Below are 22,743 nucleotides of genomic sequence, written 5' to 3' on the forward strand. Positions count from 1 at the left end.
TTATGGTCATTTCTCCATTGGATGTCAGACGGAGCTGTACGTGGATATCTACAAATTGGAGGCGGGGCTAAACATTGCGCTGGTGAAATAGGTTTCATCTATAAATAATAATAGCTGCCGTTTGTTTAGCTGCTTCGCACAGGTTAATGGAGTCTTGATGGTTTGTGCTGGGCTGTGATGACGTGAGAGTTTTAGCTGCTGAGTGTCTTTTCCCATCGGGTTTACTGCTCATTCACTCTCGCTTTGTGCGAGTTAATCCCCTTCTCAATGCTCCGTGGCTGAATAAGGAAGGCTGCTGGAGGGGTGGGGGGTAAATTTTCCTTTTCTTTTTTTATAATTTTTTTTCTCAATGGCCTTTGCAGCTGCTTTCTCTTCTCTCTTGGATAAGACAGACACGTTGCTCCTCATCATGTCTGTGTCTTGTATTTCAAGCCCTTGTATGCAAGATTCATTTAGAGTACCACCCAAACAGATTTCAGGATATCTTTTGGGCTTCATAAGGGATATATATTTAATTTTTTTCTTTGAAATGTAAGTGAGTGTGTATTCACAAATCTCACGCGGTGCATATGCCCTATCTATTAAATAGGGCAGTACACTTTACAGTTCAGTATTCTCAACATATACATTCTCGTACTTTCACTTCTCTACACCAGGCAGTTTCAAACTTTTCTTTTATCTTCCAAACGTGGTCAATAAATTTCCCCTTGGCACCGTCTAAGGAGCACAATGCCAACCACAGTCTTCCTGCGGTCCATTTCCAGCTCTGCAAACAGTACTGCACCACCCCCTGCTGGCTGCCAAGCTGTGAACTTCCCACGTACGCATGACTCCTCATACTGCAAGCAAAGTGTGTTTGGTGAATTGAAGGCCATGCTGAGTTTTGCAAAGCAGTAGATTCACAAAGACCAGAAATGACTGTCGGAGAACACTGGAGCACATCTTCTTGTCCTGCTCCTCTATACTGTCGAGGGGCAAAGCAAAAGTGGTGCAACTGAGCTGTAGAGTCATACCATTATATTTTTTATAAAAAAGGAAAGCTAGTTTGTGATGTCTGTTCAGACTTTTTTTTGTTGTTTATGAACTTATTTCTCTCCTATTGCATGATCTTTTTTGAAAATTTGATAAATTAAGGAAATTTATTACAGAATAACTTTCACACACACATTTATGAATGATGGAAAATCCTAAACTGTGTCAGAATATATTTCAAAGAACACAATTGGCATTAATTGTAGTCCAAGAAAGCAAAGTTGGTGAACTTTCAAGAGACGGAGTGGGTAAGGCAGGGATGTTTCCAACTGCAGATTTGGGCTCAGCAAGACTCAAAGTCCTCTCTCAAGGTTTTGTACGTGTTATGTGAAATGTTTTGCTCATACATAGAAAATTCAGACTGCTAAATAAGGAACGGGCATGTAATCTTTAGCTGCCTTGTTGCTGTACTGCATTCAAATGTGCTGATGGAATAACACAGGGGCTATAAAATACAAAGCACATTGTCCTGCTGTCACTTTTCCTTACTATTTTTCCACACACTGTATCTCTCCTGCAGAAACAAAAATAGCTTTTAACGAGCAAGTGTATTTAGATGTGGAGAGAGGAGCTGTTACACTGACGGGCCTTTTCCCTTGCTTTACCCAACACTTTTCTTTAAAATCTCTTTCTTGTTGAGTTCTTCTCCGCTGTATAGTTTGTAAAAACGTGCGACTCGACCTCTGAAGCAGCCTCATATTGGTTGGATAGTAAGGTGGCTATTGGCTTCACCACTAGGTGGCAGTGTGCACCAGCTGATACATCCATGGCAGCAATGCAGCAAGTGGGATGTGCTGTATGTCGGCCAAAAGACAAGGGTGCACTTTGAATTTAGAACTTTTCAAGGACACGAGGTGGTGCTGCATCACTGTGCTGGCTCACAGTGTCGGTCTGTGCCTGAGTCAGCAGTTGTTTGTATTTTATCTATAACAAGACTCATTCTCAGTTTCGCAGGAATAAGAAGTTATAGGAAGGAACTTACTATGCTGTGTTTCAAGTATATGGCAAAATGTATTGACCAGAAAATAAGAAATAGATTTAAGTAGAAAGACACTCATCAAGGGTGTGTGCGTGTTGAATGTCCAAAAAAACAAGCAGACGTAAGACTGGGGAAGGTGAAGCATCACTTTACAGGTTTCTACAGCTAGGCCACTGCTTGATTTATTGTTCCTTGATTTTGTTTTAATGTCATGGAAGACAGCATTAAAATGATTATTAGGTTTTGTAGGAAAAGGGGGCTTTTATTTCTAAGTAATAATATTAGAATACAAGATAGTTTGAAGGTGGATGTGTTAGTATAGAATAATTTAAGTATTTGATTGTGTTGTACTGTATGTCATATTTTTATATAAACTTCTCTATAATGTCTACTGTTTCTCAACACATCACCAATTCCAAACATGTTAGGATCATAACGCTTACACCTACTTCACAGTGTACGGCTAATGGAGTTTTTATAAAGTGTTAAACTGTTAGAAACTCACTCTGACTAAAACAAATGTGTTTTTCCTTCCCTAACTGCAATGGATCAATGGGACTGACTTTATTGGTCTTTGGAATGTCCAGTCAGTGCAGATGTTTGCAAAACCTCATGTTGAAAGTACTTTTGAAGGTGGGTTGATAATGTTAGGTGAGAGAGTTCACTTTCAGCCAGTGGAGAGGTTGACCACAAACAGGAATCCATTAAAAACCTCAAATTTGACCTGTACTTCTTCTACAACGCGTATGTGTCATATTGTATACATGCCTCTGTTTTCATCACTATATTAAGCCACTGCTACGCAGTGATTTTATATAGCCTCATTATTTCAGCAGCATAGTGTTAACATCCACTTTATAACAAAAAAGAGTGACACAGAAAGCTCAAATCAATCAATTACTTTTGATATGATCCCTGATTTGGGCTTTTTTAAATAAGCTACACATAATGTCATGTTTCCCGACTGTCACCAGGAGATGGCAATATAGATCACGCTCACCCATTCTGCTTGTGATATTGATTGGTTGTTCTGAGCTTTGCAGTTCTTCTCAAGTTACTGCAGTCACAAGCTGTTTAGATATAAACTGAAATATTGGGCCCACAGATTTCAGTTCAGCAGTTTAAAGTGGTGTAGCTGGTACAAAAACCCTCCGATAGTACTGTTGACTCTGTATCACACTGTGAACTCAGATCCCATTCATATTTTGCTATCTACATTTTCTAGATCTAAATTCAGTCGCTCTGCAAGTAGGATGTCTGTTTTTTTTTTTTTTACATATATTTTTTAAAACTTTTATCGCTGTAGAATTGTCAAAAATTCACAATTAGTGGGAGTTACTGCCCATTTTTCTGGGATACAGTAACGTCAATCTTCACTATCTGAAATCTCCTCAAAAATACATTAAAAATCTGTCAATGTATTAAAAGACTGAATAAATCACAGGTTTGACAGCCAGAGTACTGCGGCCTGCCTTGTCAGTGACACACACTGAATCTCAACAACTTGGTTATTGTAGCTAGATTGGCACTGCGACTAAATCAACACCAAGGTGACCACATTGGAGTCTAATAATCATAATAGAGTTACCAGTTGGCATGATGAGACCTTAAGTTGGTCATATGGGATGTATATGTAAAGAACAGCTCTTTAAAAACATAAACGCTGCGATCTCTGCGAAAGTGACGTGATGATGGATGAGCCTGCGTAGTGGTCTTCTGATGGTTAAAACCACGACAGGAAACTAGTTTGTACTAAGCCATGCTTATGATAGCTCCGCTGTCGTCAGAGGTTTAGGCCCTGTGACGGTGGAGCCTTCGATAGTAAATCCACTCACTGCTCCATCCGCTTGTCTTCACTTGCACTCACTTGAAGTGGGTCAGGGATTGTGGCCTCATTACAGCATTTATTGACTTGATGAACTCAGTGTGACCTTTCATCAACAGAACAAGACCATTATTCTTTTCATTGTGATGCAATCAAGGAATGACCCCCCCCCCCCCCCCCCAAATCCATGAAATAGATTCACTCAGATGTTGCACAAACAAAACAGTATTGATAGGAGCCTGCTCGGTTTCCCACCTGATCATTAACAGATCAATCCTTCATCTTTTTCAGTCTTTTAGTTGGACTGGTCCTTCCCAAAACTATGACCCTGTCAACAACAATAACAATTTATAAAACGGTGAACTAGAAGATGAGATGGGAAAGTCCTGCAGCCACTTGTCGGGTTGTATCTGAATGTCTTTCAATGAAGTTGCTTCTCATCCATTTATTTAATTCGGTAAACCGTGATCATAACTTTATTTATTTATTTTTTTTTTATTTATCTTCAGTCACACTCATCAGCTTACAAACACAGAACTTAAAATAACTCCTCTGACTGCTGATGCCCAGCCACAAACTGCTTTATACATCATCCTGCTGGCTGGACTGTTGTGGCTGCGAGAGGTGCTGAATACTTTGGAAAGACGTCTGTTGAAACGTGGCGTACGAGACATACTAGTGAGTCACTGTCCAGCGGGGTCTTCCAGAAAAAGAGACCGAAACATCCTCCCGTCAGCCAACGCAAACACACTTTCACACAGGGTGTATAGCAGGTGTGTGTGTTGTAATGCTCCGTGGCTCAGATGCCACTATGAGTAATTTATCCTCCCTCCACACACACACTCGAAGATAAGATAGGAGCTGCAATCCTGCTCCGTCTGCTACTCGGGAAGACTTTTACATACTGAAGAACAATATTCAAAATGTTTTACATGTCTACAGAAGCACTGCGGCTGTATTTGAAAGGTTTCTCTGAAGAGCTCAAAGCGAGATCGTGTTCCGATTTTAAGTTTGGTTTTTGAATTTTAATATTTATCTCGTCAATTTATCACACAACGAGAGCGAGGCTGTGTTGAAAAGCAGGTTTTGGTGTTCGTACAAACGCACTCTGGTTCATGCTATGTTCAGACTACAGTCGAACTGCACCAAAGAGCTGTAAATGAACTAAACACAGGATGTGATGGACTTTCAGTTGCAGTGTCTCATAATTGATGTGCTGCTGGTTTGACTTTTAGAGTTTTTCTCGGCAGTTTGTGAGTTCTTAGCTGAACTTAGGGAACCGCACACCTCATAGTTCTAATTGATGGAAAACATTGATCTCCTAACCTTACTTGATTAACTGTAATCACACGTTTTGTTACTTGGTTATTTTTTTGGGGTCTCCCTGTTCTGTGCCAATGTAGAATCTGTCATTGTGTTTTATCACGGATAGATCTTCTTTCATGCTGAAGAACTTAGGATTTTAATTTATTTAGCTCCCCTAAAAGGTTTCTCTGCATTGTCTCACAATGGAGTTTGTTCATTCTGCCGTTTTGAAAGCCGTGTGGTTGTGAGCCTGTATTGGTCTTTTTGATAAGGAGGCAAAGGCACACTACAGTGTGCCTCAAGCCCCTTTTCCTCTCGTCTTTTATTGCTGCCGTTAGCATTATTCCCGCCCTTTGTTGTCTGGACTCAAAGCGCAGTGTGTTCTTTGGCCGCTAATCCTTTTAATGCCAGGTTTCACTCCACATTATTCAAACCTGCTGCTCACACACACCCCATCACACGTTATGTAACTTGGATCTTGTGGGGGTGTTGGATGGGGAGCGAGGGCGAGAGAGTTGGGATTCTGTTCTGGGTTGTTTTTTTCCGCCAGTGGTGGGGAAAAGCAACTTGTTGTTTTTGCATCATTCATTGAATAATACAAGAATAGCTGAGCAGCTGACTGCAGATGGTCTCCGTTTCCTTTCTTCACCCTTAAATCATCTATAGGAGTGTCACAGAGCATCATTGTTCAATCAGTCGACATGCAGTATGACTCGCAGTAACTAAGTAAGTGTAAATAGTCACACCTTTTGTGTGGCAACTTTCTGCTTCGCTCAGTCGCCTCCATGCAACATGACGTAGCTTCTCTCAATAATATACATGTTGTTCGAGGAGAAGAATGCAGGGTTGCTCCAGATGGAAACGCAAGCATTGTCTGGGAACCGTGAATCACTCAGCGCCACGCCGTGTCAGCGATTTACACAATCTTTGTGTATTAAGATTTGGCCCTGAGGTCTCTACATCTGCACGGGGGAGTGAGCCTCTAGGGCAACATCCAGAGCATTAATGCACAATGCACAAGAGTTTATTGTTGTTATCGCGATTTCAAAACATTCTGGGTATGGTGCGCAGCCCTATTGCAAACTACATGTTTCCTTGGATTTGAGGGAACATTAATGGAGAATCTTATCCAGGAAACTTGTAATATTAAAAATTCTCTGCAAAAACCACATCAACTGGTGACTAATATGTGAGTATAATAAGTCAGCTGTCGTTCATTTCTCTTCCAGATCAGATTAATCCAAAAGGTCTGGAGCCTAACTGTGCTGGAGTTGTGTAATAACCAAGGTACACACACGACAGCCCATCACGGTACATAAAAAAAAGGGTTTTGGAATCATTTTACTCCTAGCTATTATAATCCGATGTAATATTTTTAATAGGACTTTTCATTGAGAAATGGCAACCAGCAAAGGACTGAATTCAGGATGATTTTAAAAGCCATAATTTAAATCATGGAGGCGCTTGTACGCTGGTGGTGGGACCGTGACGTGACCTGGAAGTGGGAGGTTGCTTAACTACAACAGTCGCACCGAGGAGAGAATTGGGACCAGTGTTGTTCCGGAGTGACGCGAAAGCTACGTGAATTCCTCAAAAAAAATTCAAACATGTGTCTGGTATGATAGCTTTGCTGGCCTTCGTGTGAACTCCGCCAAACAATGCTGCATTCAAATCCACAAACTATATTCGAACGGCATATCTGTATGTGGTTCTCTTCACTGAATTCACTGAGTGCATGACTCATTGAGACAGCACGGATACTGAGGCGATGAATCTGGGCCATTCTAGCCCTGATGTCCCAGGCCGACTCTCTCTCTCTCTCCCTCTCTCTCTCTCTCTCTCTCTCTCACCCTCTCCTTCTCGGTCTCTGCCTCTCCCCGCTGTATGCCGGAGTTTAGTGCAGAGTGGGAACTAAGGACTTGCTGCTGTCAGCCCAAATGCTCCAATAGCACCTGTCTCTCTTACGTGTGAAGGCCAAAATGGCCACTCATCATTCCTCCCTGCGCCTCTGACTATGGAGAATGACAGAGAGCGACTGGGTGAGTGAGTCAGAGTGTGACTATGGGGAAAAACCACAGCCAGGGCTTACTGGTAAAGTCTGTGTGTGCGCCCTACTATCAAACTACTGCTCAGCCAAAAAAAGAATAGACCTCCTTTTTTCATTGCTGGGTCATGCCAGGCCTCGGTGTCATTACCAAGTCCATCAGAGAAATGCAAATCTGCCAACATATTAACATATGGCAGGTCTTTTCGCTCCTGAATCCTGTGTGCTTTTATTCATGTCTTCAACAGGCTGCCCCCATGATGCACGTTTATCTCATCAGAATCACCCATATATTGCACACATGGTGGGTCCATCAACAATGGCTCTTGTTGGAATGCTTTTTTTTTTTTTGTTTTTTTTTTTTTTTGGGGGGGGGGATTTTCTGAAAAAGTGTCCTCTGGGATTTAAATGTAGTCTTGTTGCCAGCGAGCAAACTCTGAGCATTGTTTACATGATGATGTGATGATTGCTGTTTTTTAAACTTCTGAACTTTTGTGGTTCGTCAAAGCAGTGTAGAAATTATGGATGATAAAGTTGCAGAAGACTCCTCAGTCCAAGTTGCGAACCCTTATTTTTGTGGAAGGTCGGCTTCAAATGTAGGTGTTTGTCATGATTAAAATCCGAAACAAGAAAAAGTACCTGCAGAGAGAACCTTTAGTAACGCGGTGTACTGTAGCTGAACTTCAGCCGTTATTTTTGGTGCAGGAATATGGATGTGAAGTCGGTCAATTATTGTCTATTTGGAGAAGCCGACTGACATATATTCAACTTCTAGTCCAATGGGTGGTTATGTCTGATGCTAAATGATTTAATCTCTGGAATAACTGTATGCTTACAGAACTTCAGACAGACTTCAAGATGCTGCAATTTCCTTAGATAATGGGGAAGTATTCAGAGGTCAGTGTTGGATGTCCGTCTCCTAACCTCTTGGATTATAGTAGGTTAACAAAAATACTGTGATGATACTGTGCAACCCACCCAGAAGTCATGTGCTACTGACTCACCCCAACACATGGGGAGTCTGTTGGGACAAGTGAAATCCCCCGGATTGCGCTCATCCTTAACCTGTTGTTGCTTGACCGGCCGTCTCTAAGCCAGTGGAGGCCCCGCGAGTGCATGTTGTGTTTTCTCTGTGCTGGAGCACTAATCCATCTTAAAGCTGCCTTTCAATGGGAAATGACAAGATAAGACCCTGAAGCACAGGGTCCCTCTTGTCTGTCACGCAGAGCACCGGCATACAAACTCGCAAGGAAAATTATGACTCTTTGAAAGTGCTATAATGGGACGCATGTTTGGGCTACTTTGGCAGATTTGACAGTAAGACCAAACAGTGTGATGACTGTGTCTCCTGAGTCAGTGTGGCAAAAAAAAAAAAAAAAGTGTAAACTTATGTGGGTAATTTTCCTCAACTTTGACTTTTAGGAAAAAAATTTTTTTTTACCATTTTGTCTCATTATTTCACACAAATAACATCAGTGACCTACAAAATTCTCATATCTTGCGGTGGAGACCGTTAGACTAGGAAGTCTAGAGGTCAAAGGACTGGTGTAGGTGCGGGGAAATCGTTGGGCCACATGCTAATCTCCGTTGATGGTTTATATAACTCGAGCATCACATGATCACACGTCACCACCCGCCTAGCAAGCTGCCTGTATCCACTAATTCACTCACTAGTCGGCCATTCAAAACACAAATGGATGACACCGAGGGAAAGATGAGGAGCACACTCATGCAATCATCGTAACCTGGCACGCCGAGTGTGATTCACTGTGCCGCTGCCAGCTTTAATGCACACACAGGCTCGTCCCCAGGTCTGTTGACTCCGTTCAAGAAGAAGCGAGGGCTGTCGGAGACCCCCAAACAAAGACTTGCGGGACATACTGCTGTGGCACTTTGGAGCGTGTGCGCTCCCGCTGCCAGACGGCTCCATGAGAGTGCGTGGAATACGAGTGCAGGGCCATGACGAGATGGCAATGAAGCTTTTGTTCTGGGAGCTGGAGCAGCATCTCAAAAGGTAAAAGAGAGAGAGGGATTCCCCAAGGAGCCGGATCACTGTAGCACTGCCTGAGCCAATCACTACAGCAGCTGCTAACAAAAGGCTGCGGCGCTATATTGTCCTTTCTGTGCACACATGTATGGCTTCAGGGGTTCCCTTAGCGTCTACGCCTTTCTTTCTTTTTTTCCCCCCAAATCTAGTACGAATAATGAATACAGTGTGGGTAGGGGGTGTTGAAGGGCAGTCCAGTGTAGAAATGCGTAGACATTTAAGTACATCTGGTGTGTGAATGCATGCGTTTTACTCATATCTCCAGATGGCGATGAGTAATAGATCCCACAGCGTATTTCTCTTTACGTTGTTCGTCCATATTTCGTCAACTTTTTCTACATTTTGCCATCACGTGTCCATCTGGTGCATCATTTCACTGGACCAGATCCTGTTTCTGCAGCAGTATATATACATAGCAGCCCCAAGTAGGTTTGCTTTGCAAGAAAAGCCTTTCAGCTCGTTTTCTCCGCTTCTTTATGTGACTGATTTTGTGAGGACCACTTTAGAGGAGGGCTGAGTTTGATGTTTTCGTCAACAAAACTTCTGTGAGAAAGGTAAAAATGTTAAAACTAGAAAACACGGTTGCATGTTCGGTGCATCTGTGCAGTGTTGACATGGCCCAGTGCAGCTGTCCTGCTGTGGTTCTGCTTTCATTGTAGACAATGAATGAGCCAATTCTGAGTTTATTATTAGTTGGGTCGTTGTGCTCATAAGTTACTTCACTGTGTCACATGGCTACTTTGTCTTAAAGGAAAGTCTTCCAAAACAATCTCTTATTGCCCAGATATTTAAAATTTTGTGTATAAAGGATACTTCATGAAGTATCGCAGGAATTCGCCATGTCACCGAGTACGCTTTTTATAAAAACAAGATATGCTCAAATCCGTGTAAATCAAAATATCACATTCAACATCTATTTCTGTACAATCTTGACCATATATGGCCGGTCTAAAAAATGACTGACTGTGTGGATCTTTATATTGGCACATTTGATGTGTTTAGTTCCAATCTTGCTTATTACACATCTCAATCAGACGTAGAAGGTAATGGCTGTCTGAAGTCTTCCAGTGCTTTAACATGTAAGTCTTGTTCTCGTCACGGAGCTTTATAAAGGACCCTTTTCTTGGAAACAGCATCCAATCTATTCCCTGGCCAGACGCCACAGGAAACGGACTACTCTGACAGTATTTACACGTGGGTTTACTCCAGAGCTACTCGTACTGGCTATTTGGGTGTGTATAATTGGCTCAACCCTCCTTCCAGTCAAAGACCAAACTGGAAGAGATGAGCGCGGCTTAACCCGTCTTATTTACAAGGCTAACTTCTTGATAAGTGCTTTATAGGTCTGGCTGATATTCGAGGTGAACGGAGGCCGACATCAGCACAGGAGGTTACGTTTGAGCCTCTCCTCGTCATACGTAAACATGGCATAAACAAATATTTCAAATGTGACATGTGGCCCTTAAATGACTTTGAAGGTTCATTCATTTAATCTGCAGGTCTATTATCATGTTCTAAATGAACTTTTTCAATCCTATTTCACTGGAGGGGGGCATGCACAACAATCTGGCTGCTGATCTCACGCCCTGAAAGTATTGTGTTACTGATGTGTATCTGACTTCAGGGTTTGACCTGGCCTGTCTCAATGTGAGCTTTCGAAATGAGGCTCGTACGAGTCTGAATATCGCCATTGTCCGGCCTACACAGTGTGCACGAGCATTTCAAGGTTTTGGGTGTGCGTGGAATGTGTGAGTGTGACTTTCACAGAGCGTAGGGAGGTGTGGGAGAGGGTGTTGTTTTGTGGACGTCTGAGAGAAATTTCTCTGTGGAGGAGTTGGTTTAGGTGCATCCGTGGGACTAAGATACTCCCATATATTAATTGTTGTGTGGGCGTATTGGGGTGTGATAATGTTTGAGTCAGCATGGATACAATAATAGATTAATATTTGAAATACGCAGAGAGAAAGTGCATTTGCCTGAAAACCGTGTAAAAAAAAAAACAACTTTGAGAAATGGCTCAGGGCTATTTTGTCAAATGTGTTGACAGATATCCAGATGCTTATAGTTTATGTTTACAGTCTCACATGTGACACTTCTAGCTGATAGTTTAACAGTGAATGTAAATTACAGTGTTTACCTAAACTGTTAAAGTCTTTTCTTTCTTTTTAAACTGGGATTCCTTCACTGAACGTGGCTTCTCAGTTCTGCAGTACAACACTTGGCCACACGGAGGCAACATATGCTTATACAAGATAGTTATTATTACCTACCCGTCCTTTTTCTGTTGATAAAACTTGGGAGACAAGCCATGTCGTTGATGATGTACCAATACTTGCAAGTTGTATGACTTATGTTGACCTTATAGTGTACAGTAATCCAGACCAATTTTTTTTCTATGTCATGTGAGTTTTAATAGGTAGTACTGAATGTTGGTCTCTTTTTAGGGGAATAATAACATCTTAGGCACACTTGTCTGGGTCGTATAATTATAGCTGCAATACCGTGGTGGGCTGTTTTACAAATTTCAACATCCCCAGATGGGTTGTTTAGATATATATGTATATAGAAGTTATTAGCTTGTAAAAGTCTGTTATGCACATAAAGATCAGCGATTAAAATACAGTAAACATGTTTACATCATTTGAATAGACTCCAAAGCCTGATAGATAAATTGGGATGCGCTAAATATTACTTTATACTACCAGTACTATCTGGTTCACACTTAGCTGAGTTTCGACAATGTTGTTTTCTGTTGTTGATGTTAGGGTACAGTCTTATGTCTTGTGCATTCATCCATCTCCTATACCAGGGCACTGTATCTGAAGCCAGCTGAGTGTGGGTGAAGGCACGTTACAGCCTGGACGCTGGACAGGTCACCAGAGAGACAGACACACTCAGAGCTACCACTTATCCTCAAACATGTTTTGGGGCTGTGGGCAGAATCTCAGGAGAAAGGCGACATATGGGACAAAGGGAAAACATGGACACTGAAGACACAGACTTCTAAACTAGACTTGAAGTGGAATATTGTTCCATTATAGTGAGATCAGCGCTTTAACTTTTACCCTTATAAATACAGATCATATTTTTTTGTGTCACTGTAACATCCGGTGTGTATAGTACAGTATAATCACACTATATAGGACAATAACACAAGTTTTGGTTCCCCTGACTTCTGTCGAGTTGGAAGACACAAGAGATGTCTGAGGATCAAACTCTAAAGTTACTATTGGTGTTGAATTCCTGCAGCATTGGTCTCCGACACCTCTGCTGTGATTAATATGTCCTGTCGCAGTAATTCACCAGTCCTAAATGTCAGCCTTCCCCGCCCGTTTTCCAGTCCTGGAGCTCTTTCTTCTTTCTTTGCCATCCGGTTCTCCCCGGTTCCATCCACCTCCTCCCTGCATATGTTATGCAGATGAGTGTCAGCTGAGCTGCAGGTGGGGGCGGGCCTGCATGGATTATTCACACGGGCTCCTCGCGGACCAATCCGGGCGCGGCGCCACGCGCTGTCGCAGGATAAATTATGCGCGCTCGTCCCGAGCCGCAGATTTGAGCGTTCTCTCCGAGATGAGCTGACCTTGGACTGTATCTGTGCCGCTGCGGTCGGTGCACAGCCTCTTTTAGCGGGACTCCCATGTGTCTCTGTGCGGCGGCAGAGTCAGGACCGAGTCGGTGTTGATCACCGGGAACCATGAACAGCATGAATCCGCCCTGCTACAACTTGGCCATGGATCTCGGCGTCTGCCAGCTGAGAAATTTCTCCATCTCGTTTTTGTCGTCGTTGTTGAGCGCGGAGAGCTCGCCCGTCCAGCTCGACAATAGGTAAAATGGAAAATGATCCACATTGTGCTCCGGAGCCGCGGCTCTGCCGCTTGTGCACGGACTCGCTGCGGTGCAGCGCGTGTCCGGCCAGCGCGGGCCGGTTCTAACGCCGTCAGCGAGCCGTTAGCAGTCAGCACCGAAACCCCGGAGAGGGGCAGCTGCTTTCCTCCCCCTCTCCTCCACCTGGTTATGGGGCAGGATTTAAATTCTCATCTCCTCTCTTGCAGCTCGTCGGGAGCCAGCGTCGTGGCCATCGACAACAAGATTGAACAAGCCATGGTGAGTTGTCCTCCTTTGTTTCAGTCCTCCGAACACATGTTGGAATTAGACTACCGGCTCACGAGCATCACTGTGTGTTGTCCTCTCAATGAGAACAGCCACGCCATTCGTGTTCTAACTTCACTTTTGTTTCTGAAGTGAAAGTGCTTTGACCGTTACCACCTAAAAAAAAAACCCGAGTCCAGCTTGGGACAATATCACGATGCGTTTATTATCATTTATTGATGGTATCAGCAGCAAATCTGTTCCCCAGCTTGTATTAATAGGAACATTTTTGGGGGATTCGTCACGTTTTCCCCGGTAAAGCCTGCGGGCTTTTTGTTTGGTGTCTCACGGTTTCTGTTGTTAGTGTCAGGTCGGTTGCTAGGCAAACTGCAGGCTCACACGCCCGGTTAAAAATATCCTGGCCTCTGATTGGCCGACCCTTAAACGTGGGTCGCGTGATGGCGTAGCGTCCCGGTTTCATTTCAAATAAAGTTGAAATAACGGAGATGTAGAATTTTCTAACGGCTCACCCCACTTCCTTTTATTGTTTTTAAAGCTGGGAAGAGTCACTTGTTTTAGTCTATTTTGCTGCACGTTTGTTTTCAGGTGGTTATTTCAGCTACATCATTTCCACAAATATTCTGGTGCTGCAGTTGAATTTATTTAGTTCCTTCTTACCTTGTTTAGCCCTCAATGACCAAACTAAACCTTAAACAGAGTATGAGGATGACTCATGAATATCAGCCAAAAGACCCCAATTGCTGCTAATTCAGCACGTTTTGCAAAGTAATTTGTTTTAGTTTTTTGGATTAGCTAAACGTTTATTGAAGCCAAACTTTGTGTTTTCTGAACGTTCTTGGACTTGATTTACATCGTGCTGCTTGGAAGCCAGGATGAGATGGATTAGCTGTTGACATCATGTCGCCTGGCGTCTTTTCTGAGATTAACTTGCAGTGGACACTGCTCAAGGGTCAAGGCAACAGTGACTTGAGGATGCAAGTTTAACAATTATTTGCATTGCTTACACACTTTTTGGAAAAATCTCATCCGACTTCCGTCCATTTGTGTCACCATGAACTCCTGGAGTCTTAAACATACTCTGTCTGTTCCAGGACCTGGTGAAGAGCCACCTCATGTATGCTGTGCGTGAGGAGGTGGAGGTCCTCAAGGAGCAGATCAAGGAGCTGATCGAGCGCAACTCCCAGCTGGAGCAGGAGAACACGCTGCTGAAGACACTGGCCAGCCCAGAACAAATGGCCCAGTTCCAGGCCCAGGTTCAGACCGGGTCTCCCCCTGCTGCCCCGACGGCGGCCACGCCGGGACCCCCCAGCAACGCCACTCTCCCCCAGCCCCCCTCGCATAGCTCTGGACCCTCGGCGTAGCCCGGCCTGCGCAGAAGAGGCTGACTGACAGTTTCTGAGTTCTGCTGAAGGGGCAGAGCCAAATTTTGCCTTCTCCAACGGGAGGTTTCGCTGTTAAGACAAGAATTTGCACATATTTATCTCAGAAGGAGGCAGCGAGCGGGGCGAGCGGCGCCATGCCGGAGGGTGACAATCTTGACATTCTGTACGGGAGGGGGGGGGGGGTTCTTCGGAGAAGAGAATCGTCAAACATTTGCCAAAAAAAGCCCTTGGTCATCAACTAGAATGTCTTACCAAGAAGAAACAAAACGGTTCACCAGTGGCGATGATATAATTACCTATAGAATAAAAAAAAAAATATCACTGTGCCTGTGTCTGGATTTTAAGTGATGTCGATTTTACTGACGATGATGTTGGAGTAGTAGGATGTGCAGGATTGTACCGGTTGTTACTTATTTAGCTGAATGATGTAAATAAAACCGTTTCTCTCTTGAGGCTACAGCCTGAAAGTCCCGGGCTGAGACTCTGGGAATGAGAGAGAAATAAGCCTTTTCAGAGTGACAAATAAAGAATGTGAGCAATTATTATCACAACGAAGTCCCCATCTGGAATGGGGGGTGTCTGGGGTGGGGGGGTGGTGGGGGGTTATTTTGAACAACGCTTGGCAGCAATGATGATGTTACTTCAACTGTGGGTTGACAAGATGAACAAACCGCGGTTTCTTATGGAGATGACGATATTCTATTTTCAGTATTTCACATTCATACGCCTCATGTTGCCCTCGACAAAGCTCATCATTGCTGTTTTCCTCAACCCTGCGGTGGCATGTACTTTAAACCTTACTCGACAGGGTTGGGATGCTGGGCTAAGCTGCATTTCAGTTGTTTTTTTTTGTTTATTTTTTATTTTTTTTCTTGTTTTCTAAAAGTTTGATGGGCAGAGGAGGATGTATATTTCTGTATAGTGTAAGTACCATGTAAAATAGTGAGGAGAGGTGGACGAACAACAGAGGCTATCTAGGTCACACAGATTGATGCAGATGAGCAAGAAAAGTGCCCAGTCTGTCTCATCTATTTTTAATGCTGTATTTTCAGGACTGCGGATGGGTAGAAGTGTAGGTTATTTAACTGACAACACACAGCCAACAACAATGTCCCAGACTCCTTACTGCAACAGTAACTCAAACTGTAAAATCATTTCTCGCTCTGGCTCTTTCTATTTCTGGAGTATTGCACTTTTTTTTTTTTTACTTTTCTTTTTTGACAGTGAAGTACTTTTAGATGAACAATATCTGAAAAAAACTCAACCGTGAAGAAAAAAAAAAAAACACATATACAAACTCTGGAGATGTTCTTTCTTTTTCATTCTGTGTATCAGTTGTATGCTCATGTTCTGTGCATGTTTCCGCAAAGACCGGACAAGATATTGTAACATACGTACCCACAATTGCACTTGACAGCTGCACTTCACAACTCTCAATAAACATGCTTAAGGAAGAATTAACCACCTGGTCACTGTCTTTCCTCCTCCTATACAGTTGCGGATGCACCTTCGCTGCAAACATGAGATTCTGTCTTGATTTATTTGAAAGTTTCCACATTTTTCATTGTTTCATATAAAGTCATTACTCTTTTAATTAAGACCGTCAGAGGACAAGAGAGCATTCAAGTGACAAAACGGACACCGCAAATACAAAGGACCAAAACCTAAAACAAAGGACGCAACAAAGTGCACAAGAAAAAAAAAAAAAAGGACTAGAAAATCTGTAAATCAACGAAATGAGACATCTGCAGAATGATGCAATACAAATACTAAGACAGAATAACGACACAAAATGACCCCAAAGTTATGTTAGAGATGTAATACTGTAAATCCACATAGAATAAAAGCAAAGTATCAATATATAATTGCAAAATGACAGAGATAAAACAACTCCAAAATCATGAAAAGACAAAAAAGATCATAAATGGCTACATACACCCAGAAAAACTCCAAATATGTCAAGTCTGTGTCAGAAAAGATGAATTGATTACAAACGGAAAAACACTGCAAATCCTCCCTCAGTATTAGTTTGTCATTCGGCACACCCCACGAGCAAAACATGTCTGCAGGGCATCGTATCACCGCACAGTCGATGGATATTACTTTGAAATCACACATTTACAGGCGCTTCTATGCAGTGCTTCTATAAGAGGGCTTTCTTTAGGAGACTTCTCTCCGACGGCTGAACTACACCTTAATATAGTCGGGTTGGTTCTGTTTTGTTATTCTCAAACGACTGTTTGAATCCCACAGTAATCCCACTCAGTGCTGGAAATAGCCTCTGTCCCTGGGAAACAGCACAGTTTCAGCGTGTGGGAAACCAAATTAAAAAGTAAAATCCCTCTCTGGCCCATACCTGCTTTTAACCAACTTCTTCACTGCTGGCTCGTTGGATCCCAGACACACACACACACACACACACACACACACACACACCGAGCTGTGTTGTGTTCGTACACAGTGGGACCGGACCACTTCTTGTATTCACTAGACAAACACATCGGTTACTTTAAAAGGTTCCCTAAAGTGAGGTTTAAGTGTTTCCATGATGAAATGTTCCAAAAAAAGAAACACGTTGCTTTATAAGAAAGACCTACTTTTGTTTTTGTGTCATGATGTGAAAACTCACAAAAAAAAAAAAAGAAAAAAAGACAGCAGCTCTTATCGTGACCGAGCGTGACAATCAGACTGGAACAAATCTGCAACCTCCTGCCAAGACTTCATCACCGCTTGCCCCCGTTTTGAGCAGCATTAGATTTAATGAATCCACTGCTTTCTGTTGGGCACCAAGATGCCATTTTGGATTTCTCTCATAACCCACGTGAAACTACAGGACATACTAAGTTAGGGTTACTTTATTAAACGCAGCTGCTATTTTCTCCTGAAGATCCATAAAACTGGACCTCTTTGCACCAACCCACCCACCGGTGAAGCACGTCAGCAGGACGTGGAGCGAGTGAATGTGAGCGAGTCTGTGAAAGCACGATCCAGAGTGGGCGCTCGCTAAATGGTCAACATTTATTTAAAAAAAACAAAAAAAACAAACAAACATCCTTCTCACACAGCACGAACCAAACAGTGGGACCGACAGGGTATATATGGCACATTGTTAGCAGGGATCACTGGCTGCACAGTCTCACATCTTCACACACACACACACACACACACACACACACACACACACACACACACACACACACACACACACACACACACACACACACACACACACACACACACACACACACACACACACACACACACACACACACACACACACACACACACACACACACACACACACACACACACACACACACACACACAGGTGCTGAGTAAATAAGGACACACACATGGTCTCCAGCCGGTGTGGTTTCAGACTGTCCATAGAAAAGCTGTCAGTACCACCGACCGTTACACTGTAAACGTTGATGGAGGGAGGAGGGGGGGGTGACGGTGCTGTTTCGGGGGAATTGTCTCTCTCTGAGGTCTGGTTTGTGTCTCTGGTCCTCTGGGGGTGGGGGTGGTGGGGGCGGGGGCGTGGAGGGGGTCCATGAGTGTGCAAGGCGGCGGGCCAGCCAGGCTCAGGGAGGGCATGGGGAGGGGGACGGGGGGGTCCGGAGGCTCCTCGTGAATCACATCCCCATACGGATACTCTGGATGATCTGAAATATGGCTGAGGAGACATGAAGAGACACACGCTGACTCATCGTTTTTGTTAAATATATATACGTATTTAGAGCATCTTCAGTGAAGGACAATGTCTGTAAACTCAGTTTATCAGGGACAAAAAGACATTCGCTCTCACATTAAAAGTAATGAAACTAAGGAATCCGTTCATCCTTTGACCTTCGTATGAGAAGTAAGCTTGCGCGTACGCTTTGATTTATTTCTGCGTCGTCGTAATGTGTCTTCAGCAATAAATGTTTCACACTGGAAAGCAAGCTCACTTCACTTTTTAATGGTGTCACATTTGTAAAGAACATGCATTTGCGGGATGAACATGTGGAACATGGCCAAATATTCTCTGCTGCTGCGGGACTGAAACATTTTTACCAAATCTGAGGTCGATTTGACCGTATTTTAGGAGTAATCACAATTCAAATCGGGTCCATAGGAAGATCCATTTTGATCTCGCTCCTCAAGTCGCCGTTATTTCTGAAAGGTGCACAGAATGACTTTGCGTTTTGTGGAACTGATAAATCTCCCCACGTTGTTGGTTTTCTGATCTAATAGTGAAAAGAATGTAGTTTTAAGACGTGCGTTTCCAGTGTTCAAACCTATTCTTGGAGTTATAAGAGCCTTTAAACCGAGAATTTTAAATAATTATGTCTGAAGTGCTTTGGAAACATGAAGGCATGATTACATGTCCTGCGTTTCTCACACACACACACACACACACACACACACACACACACACACACACACACACACACACACACACACACACACACACACACACACACACACACACACACACACACACACACACACACACACACACACACACACACACACACACACACACACACACACACACACAAAGAAGAAATAATAAATGGTACAGGTGGGTACTGAGGGAATCTGTCTGGTTTAATTTTCTGCATTACTCTTTTTTTTCATCCCAATAAAAAATTGAGAGGAAGATTTTCCACAACAACATAACAAGCTCACATGAAGGTAGAAAGACAGAGGATGTACCTGATCCACACACAACAAACACAAAGAGGGCGAGCAGCCAGGGACCCACAGGGTACTTCTCCTCTTGTGGTCGCTGCGAGGGGAGAAACACACACACACACACATACTGTGTATTACAACCTTACAAACATGTATGACGCTAACGCAGTAAAAGGAAAAACTATATATATATATATATATATATATATATATATATATATATATATATATCATCCCAGAGCTTTCTGGTCTTCACCACGGCTCAGGTGCTTCTGCCTTCGCCGATCGGCTGAAACCTCGACTCGCCACTAATCTTGTTTTTCCCGGAGCTGGAAAACTCCAGATGAGTCCGCTTCCCATCAGAAGTTGTCCACAATCACAACTTTGTGAACCGCGGCGTGTAATTATAACCCCACAGGTGCAGAGTTAGCAGGTTGGGGGGGGGGAGGGGGTTTCTTTCTTTCTTTCACGCCGCAGCTCGGGAGGATTTATGCAGCTTGCGGATGAGATCACCTGTTTGTATACGCAACATGTTTGTGAGCTTTCACCGTCGGTGACGGTGCAATTCAGACAATACCTGAGGAGGACGGGTGGAAAATGTTTTTCAAGCTATTAAAAGGAACCTTGTTTGGTCAGCGGCCGGATTTAAGTCGTAAAAATAATAAATAAATCAATAAAAGGTTCATAGGGATGAGCTGTGATCAAACCTGAAGGTATTCCCAACAACACACTTCAGCTTCAATCAGCTGATAGATTATTATTTCATCAGTCAATAAGAACACAAGAGTTTGCAGAGTTCAATTTGATATATTTCTGCTGTTTTGATTTCAAATGTTTCATAATGATAAAGAGAGACGCGTCCCTCACAATACCAATCTACAAGTAAGGAAGTAAAAGAAGAAACATTAAGTTAAGTTTTACTTTCAAATGATTGAAACACCTGAATTAAAATCAAGCCGTGTGTGTGTACTGCATCATACCCCAATAATAAACCAGAGTCAAAACAATATTAATCAGCATTTTGTTGAATCGTGTTCATAATTTTTTAACTATTGAAATGAGACTGGGAGTTTTTCATACTGCATCAATGAGGAGATCATTTTGAGCTCCATGTTACATTTCCAATGGACATTCCAGGCTGAAATACAGTTATAACTATGATATGATATAAATAAATCATGTTTAGTATACTATGGTATGTTTTCAGTATAGAAATGTCACCAATGTTGTAATTTTACTGCTGCCGTTTGTCCTCATGTTGAAGATGAAGATGATGATAATGAAGCCTAACACATATTTCAAAAGGTTCAACCTGTGATTGCTCCTCGGAAACTTAGAACTCATAAAGTCACAGAACAAACTAAGAAACACTTCAGGAATGAGTCTATAAGACGAATGGAAACTATTTACAAATAAAATACTTTATAATCTTTGCTGATGCTGTTATGGAGGAAAAAAACCTCTCAACATCTCCAGACTGTTTGTGCCATTAAAGGGAGCAGGAGCTGATCCCAGCAGGGTCCACCATCACCGGGTCCAGTCCACCACAGGACAGACACGGAGAGACGGACCCTCACAAACACTCACATTCACCCTTACTGGTGATCCCAGAGTCACCAGGCTGTGAGAGGAAACCGCAGCGGCACAGGGAGAACATGCAGCAGTTCCTATAGGGGTTCCTACACTGGAGAAGGAGAAGAGCCCCCATCTGCTAGAGCGACGTTTCCCTCAATGACAATGAAAGGAATTATATTGCAGCTGTGCATTAACAGTCTCTCTGGTGATGTGGAAGTTAGAGAACGTGTGACCGGCTTGGACATGTTAGTCTTGTTACCAGGGTGGTGGTTTGCATGTTCTCTCTGTTTGCTTTCCTTCAGGTACCCTGGTTTTCCTCTCACATGATGGCGATCTACACTTTGTGCATGTGTTTTTTGTTTTTTTTTCTGCCACTGTCTCGGTGAAGTGAGGTGAAGTTGGGCTGCATGAGGAGGGCGATGAAGAGCAGAGAGAATCCAGACTGACTCCAGTACATCTGGATCACATAGATCCACACTGAACATATGTCAGCCGGATCTGTGCGGGTCTCGCTGCCAGGTGGTCCCCTCCTCTCCATCCTCCTCCTCCTCCTCCTCCTCCTCCCCCTCATCCTCCTCATCCTCACCCCGGGATGAACGTCACCTATCTGGGCTAATGTCATGCTGGCATCTGGCAGTCCTCACCAGCGTCTTGGCCACGTTTCCTCTCTGAGTGATGTTCTTGCTGTGTTTCTCGTTGGCCATGCGGATCCTCTGCTTCGCCACCATCTTCCAGGACGACGGTCGATCCCCGGGTTCAAGCGCCGAGCCTGTTTATCCTCCTTATTTTCTGATGCTGCAGGCTGACGACGGCACAACCTGCGTCGAGCTGGGAGAACGGTGGCGCCGGAAACGCGACCAGTCGACTTTCAAAACAACAGCACGCGCGTTTTCACAAGGCGATGTGTCACGTCCACAACACGCCAGAAACAACCAAAAACAACTAAGTACATTGAATAAGGCATATAAGTTATTTATAATACTCACTTTGTTAGCTTTTCTTATTCTTTTAGCGACCTGTGTTAGTAATCATTTTTTACCTTGAAAGTCTTAACCGAAAGTTGTATGATTACTGTTGTTGCGCTTCACAGTCGCTCCTGCACGCACCTGGAGACAGTTCATTTGCTTTTTATTTAGATTACTTTCAGTAAAAGAGGGTGGAAATGTATTGAAAAACATTTTAGACATCATGTAAACTGAAATTTAATCGAATGAAATAAACTAAGAAAGTAAGCGACAGCATGTTGCGTCGCAGAACGAAGAGGACACTTGTCCTGGCCTCCAGATGTTTATGATACTTCAAGTTTACTCAAAGATGCCTTATCATTTTAGTTTATTCAAAATATACGTTCCACCTGAGCTTAAATCGCTGCACTGGCTGGCTGTCTGACTTGCCTGATTGATGCTATAAAAATAAATTAACCTTGTATTTCCTGGATGAATAGGAATGCAAGTGTGTTTGTTAAGATAATATCTCTCAATAACCAAATTCAGATAGGCTTTTCAGACGTTGTTCAACATAATTCTATAATGCCTTACAATATTCCTTTTGACAATCAATGATACAAAAATAAATAAAAAATCTGTGATGGAGTTGATCCCTGTTTTGCACGCTAAATCAAAAAACAGCATCAAAATGATTGCTCTCTTTTCGAGTTTCACTGCAAAATTAGAATAAATAAATAACTAAATCTTATGTTGTCACTAGTTTAGAGAAAACAGCCTTTTGTGGACAGAATATACTTAAAGTGTTGGAAAGCTGCAA

At 43.0% G+C, this 22,743-nt stretch overlaps 2 protein-coding genes across 2 annotated transcripts in view; one reads left to right on the forward strand and one right to left on the reverse strand.

Annotated features, from left to right (window-relative positions):
• Positions 1-16,048, forward strand: part of LOC308118964 (TSC22 domain family protein 1-like) — a gene marked incomplete at its 5' end in the record, with an annotated part of 28,070 nt that extends 12,022 nt beyond the window's left edge. Inside the window, 2 exons of the mRNA XM_080478700.1 lie at positions 13,285-13,336; positions 14,434-16,048. Coding sequence (XP_080334826.1) covers positions 13,285-13,336; positions 14,434-14,703 — 322 coding nt within the window. The 3' untranslated portion in view covers positions 14,704-16,048. The remainder of the gene's footprint in view (positions 1-13,284; positions 13,337-14,433) is intronic.
• Positions 16,049-16,246: 198 nt separating this feature from the next.
• Positions 16,247-21,839, reverse strand: serp2 (stress-associated endoplasmic reticulum protein family member 2). The gene is made up of 3 exons (XM_080478711.1): positions 21,624-21,839; positions 19,426-19,498; positions 16,247-18,400 (listed from the first exon to the last, which is right to left on the reverse strand). The coding sequence occupies exons 1-3, from the start codon at positions 21,705-21,707 to the stop codon at positions 18,360-18,362; spliced, it is 198 nt and encodes a 65-aa protein (XP_080334837.1). The 5' UTR covers positions 21,708-21,839; the 3' UTR covers positions 16,247-18,359.
• Between the last annotated feature and the right edge of the window lie 904 nt (positions 21,840-22,743).

This window comes from Lipophrys pholis (assembly GCF_963383615.2).
Source record: "Lipophrys pholis genome assembly, chromosome: 13".
In the NCBI taxonomy this organism is placed as follows: Eukaryota; Metazoa; Chordata; class Actinopteri; order Blenniiformes; family Blenniidae; genus Lipophrys; species Lipophrys pholis.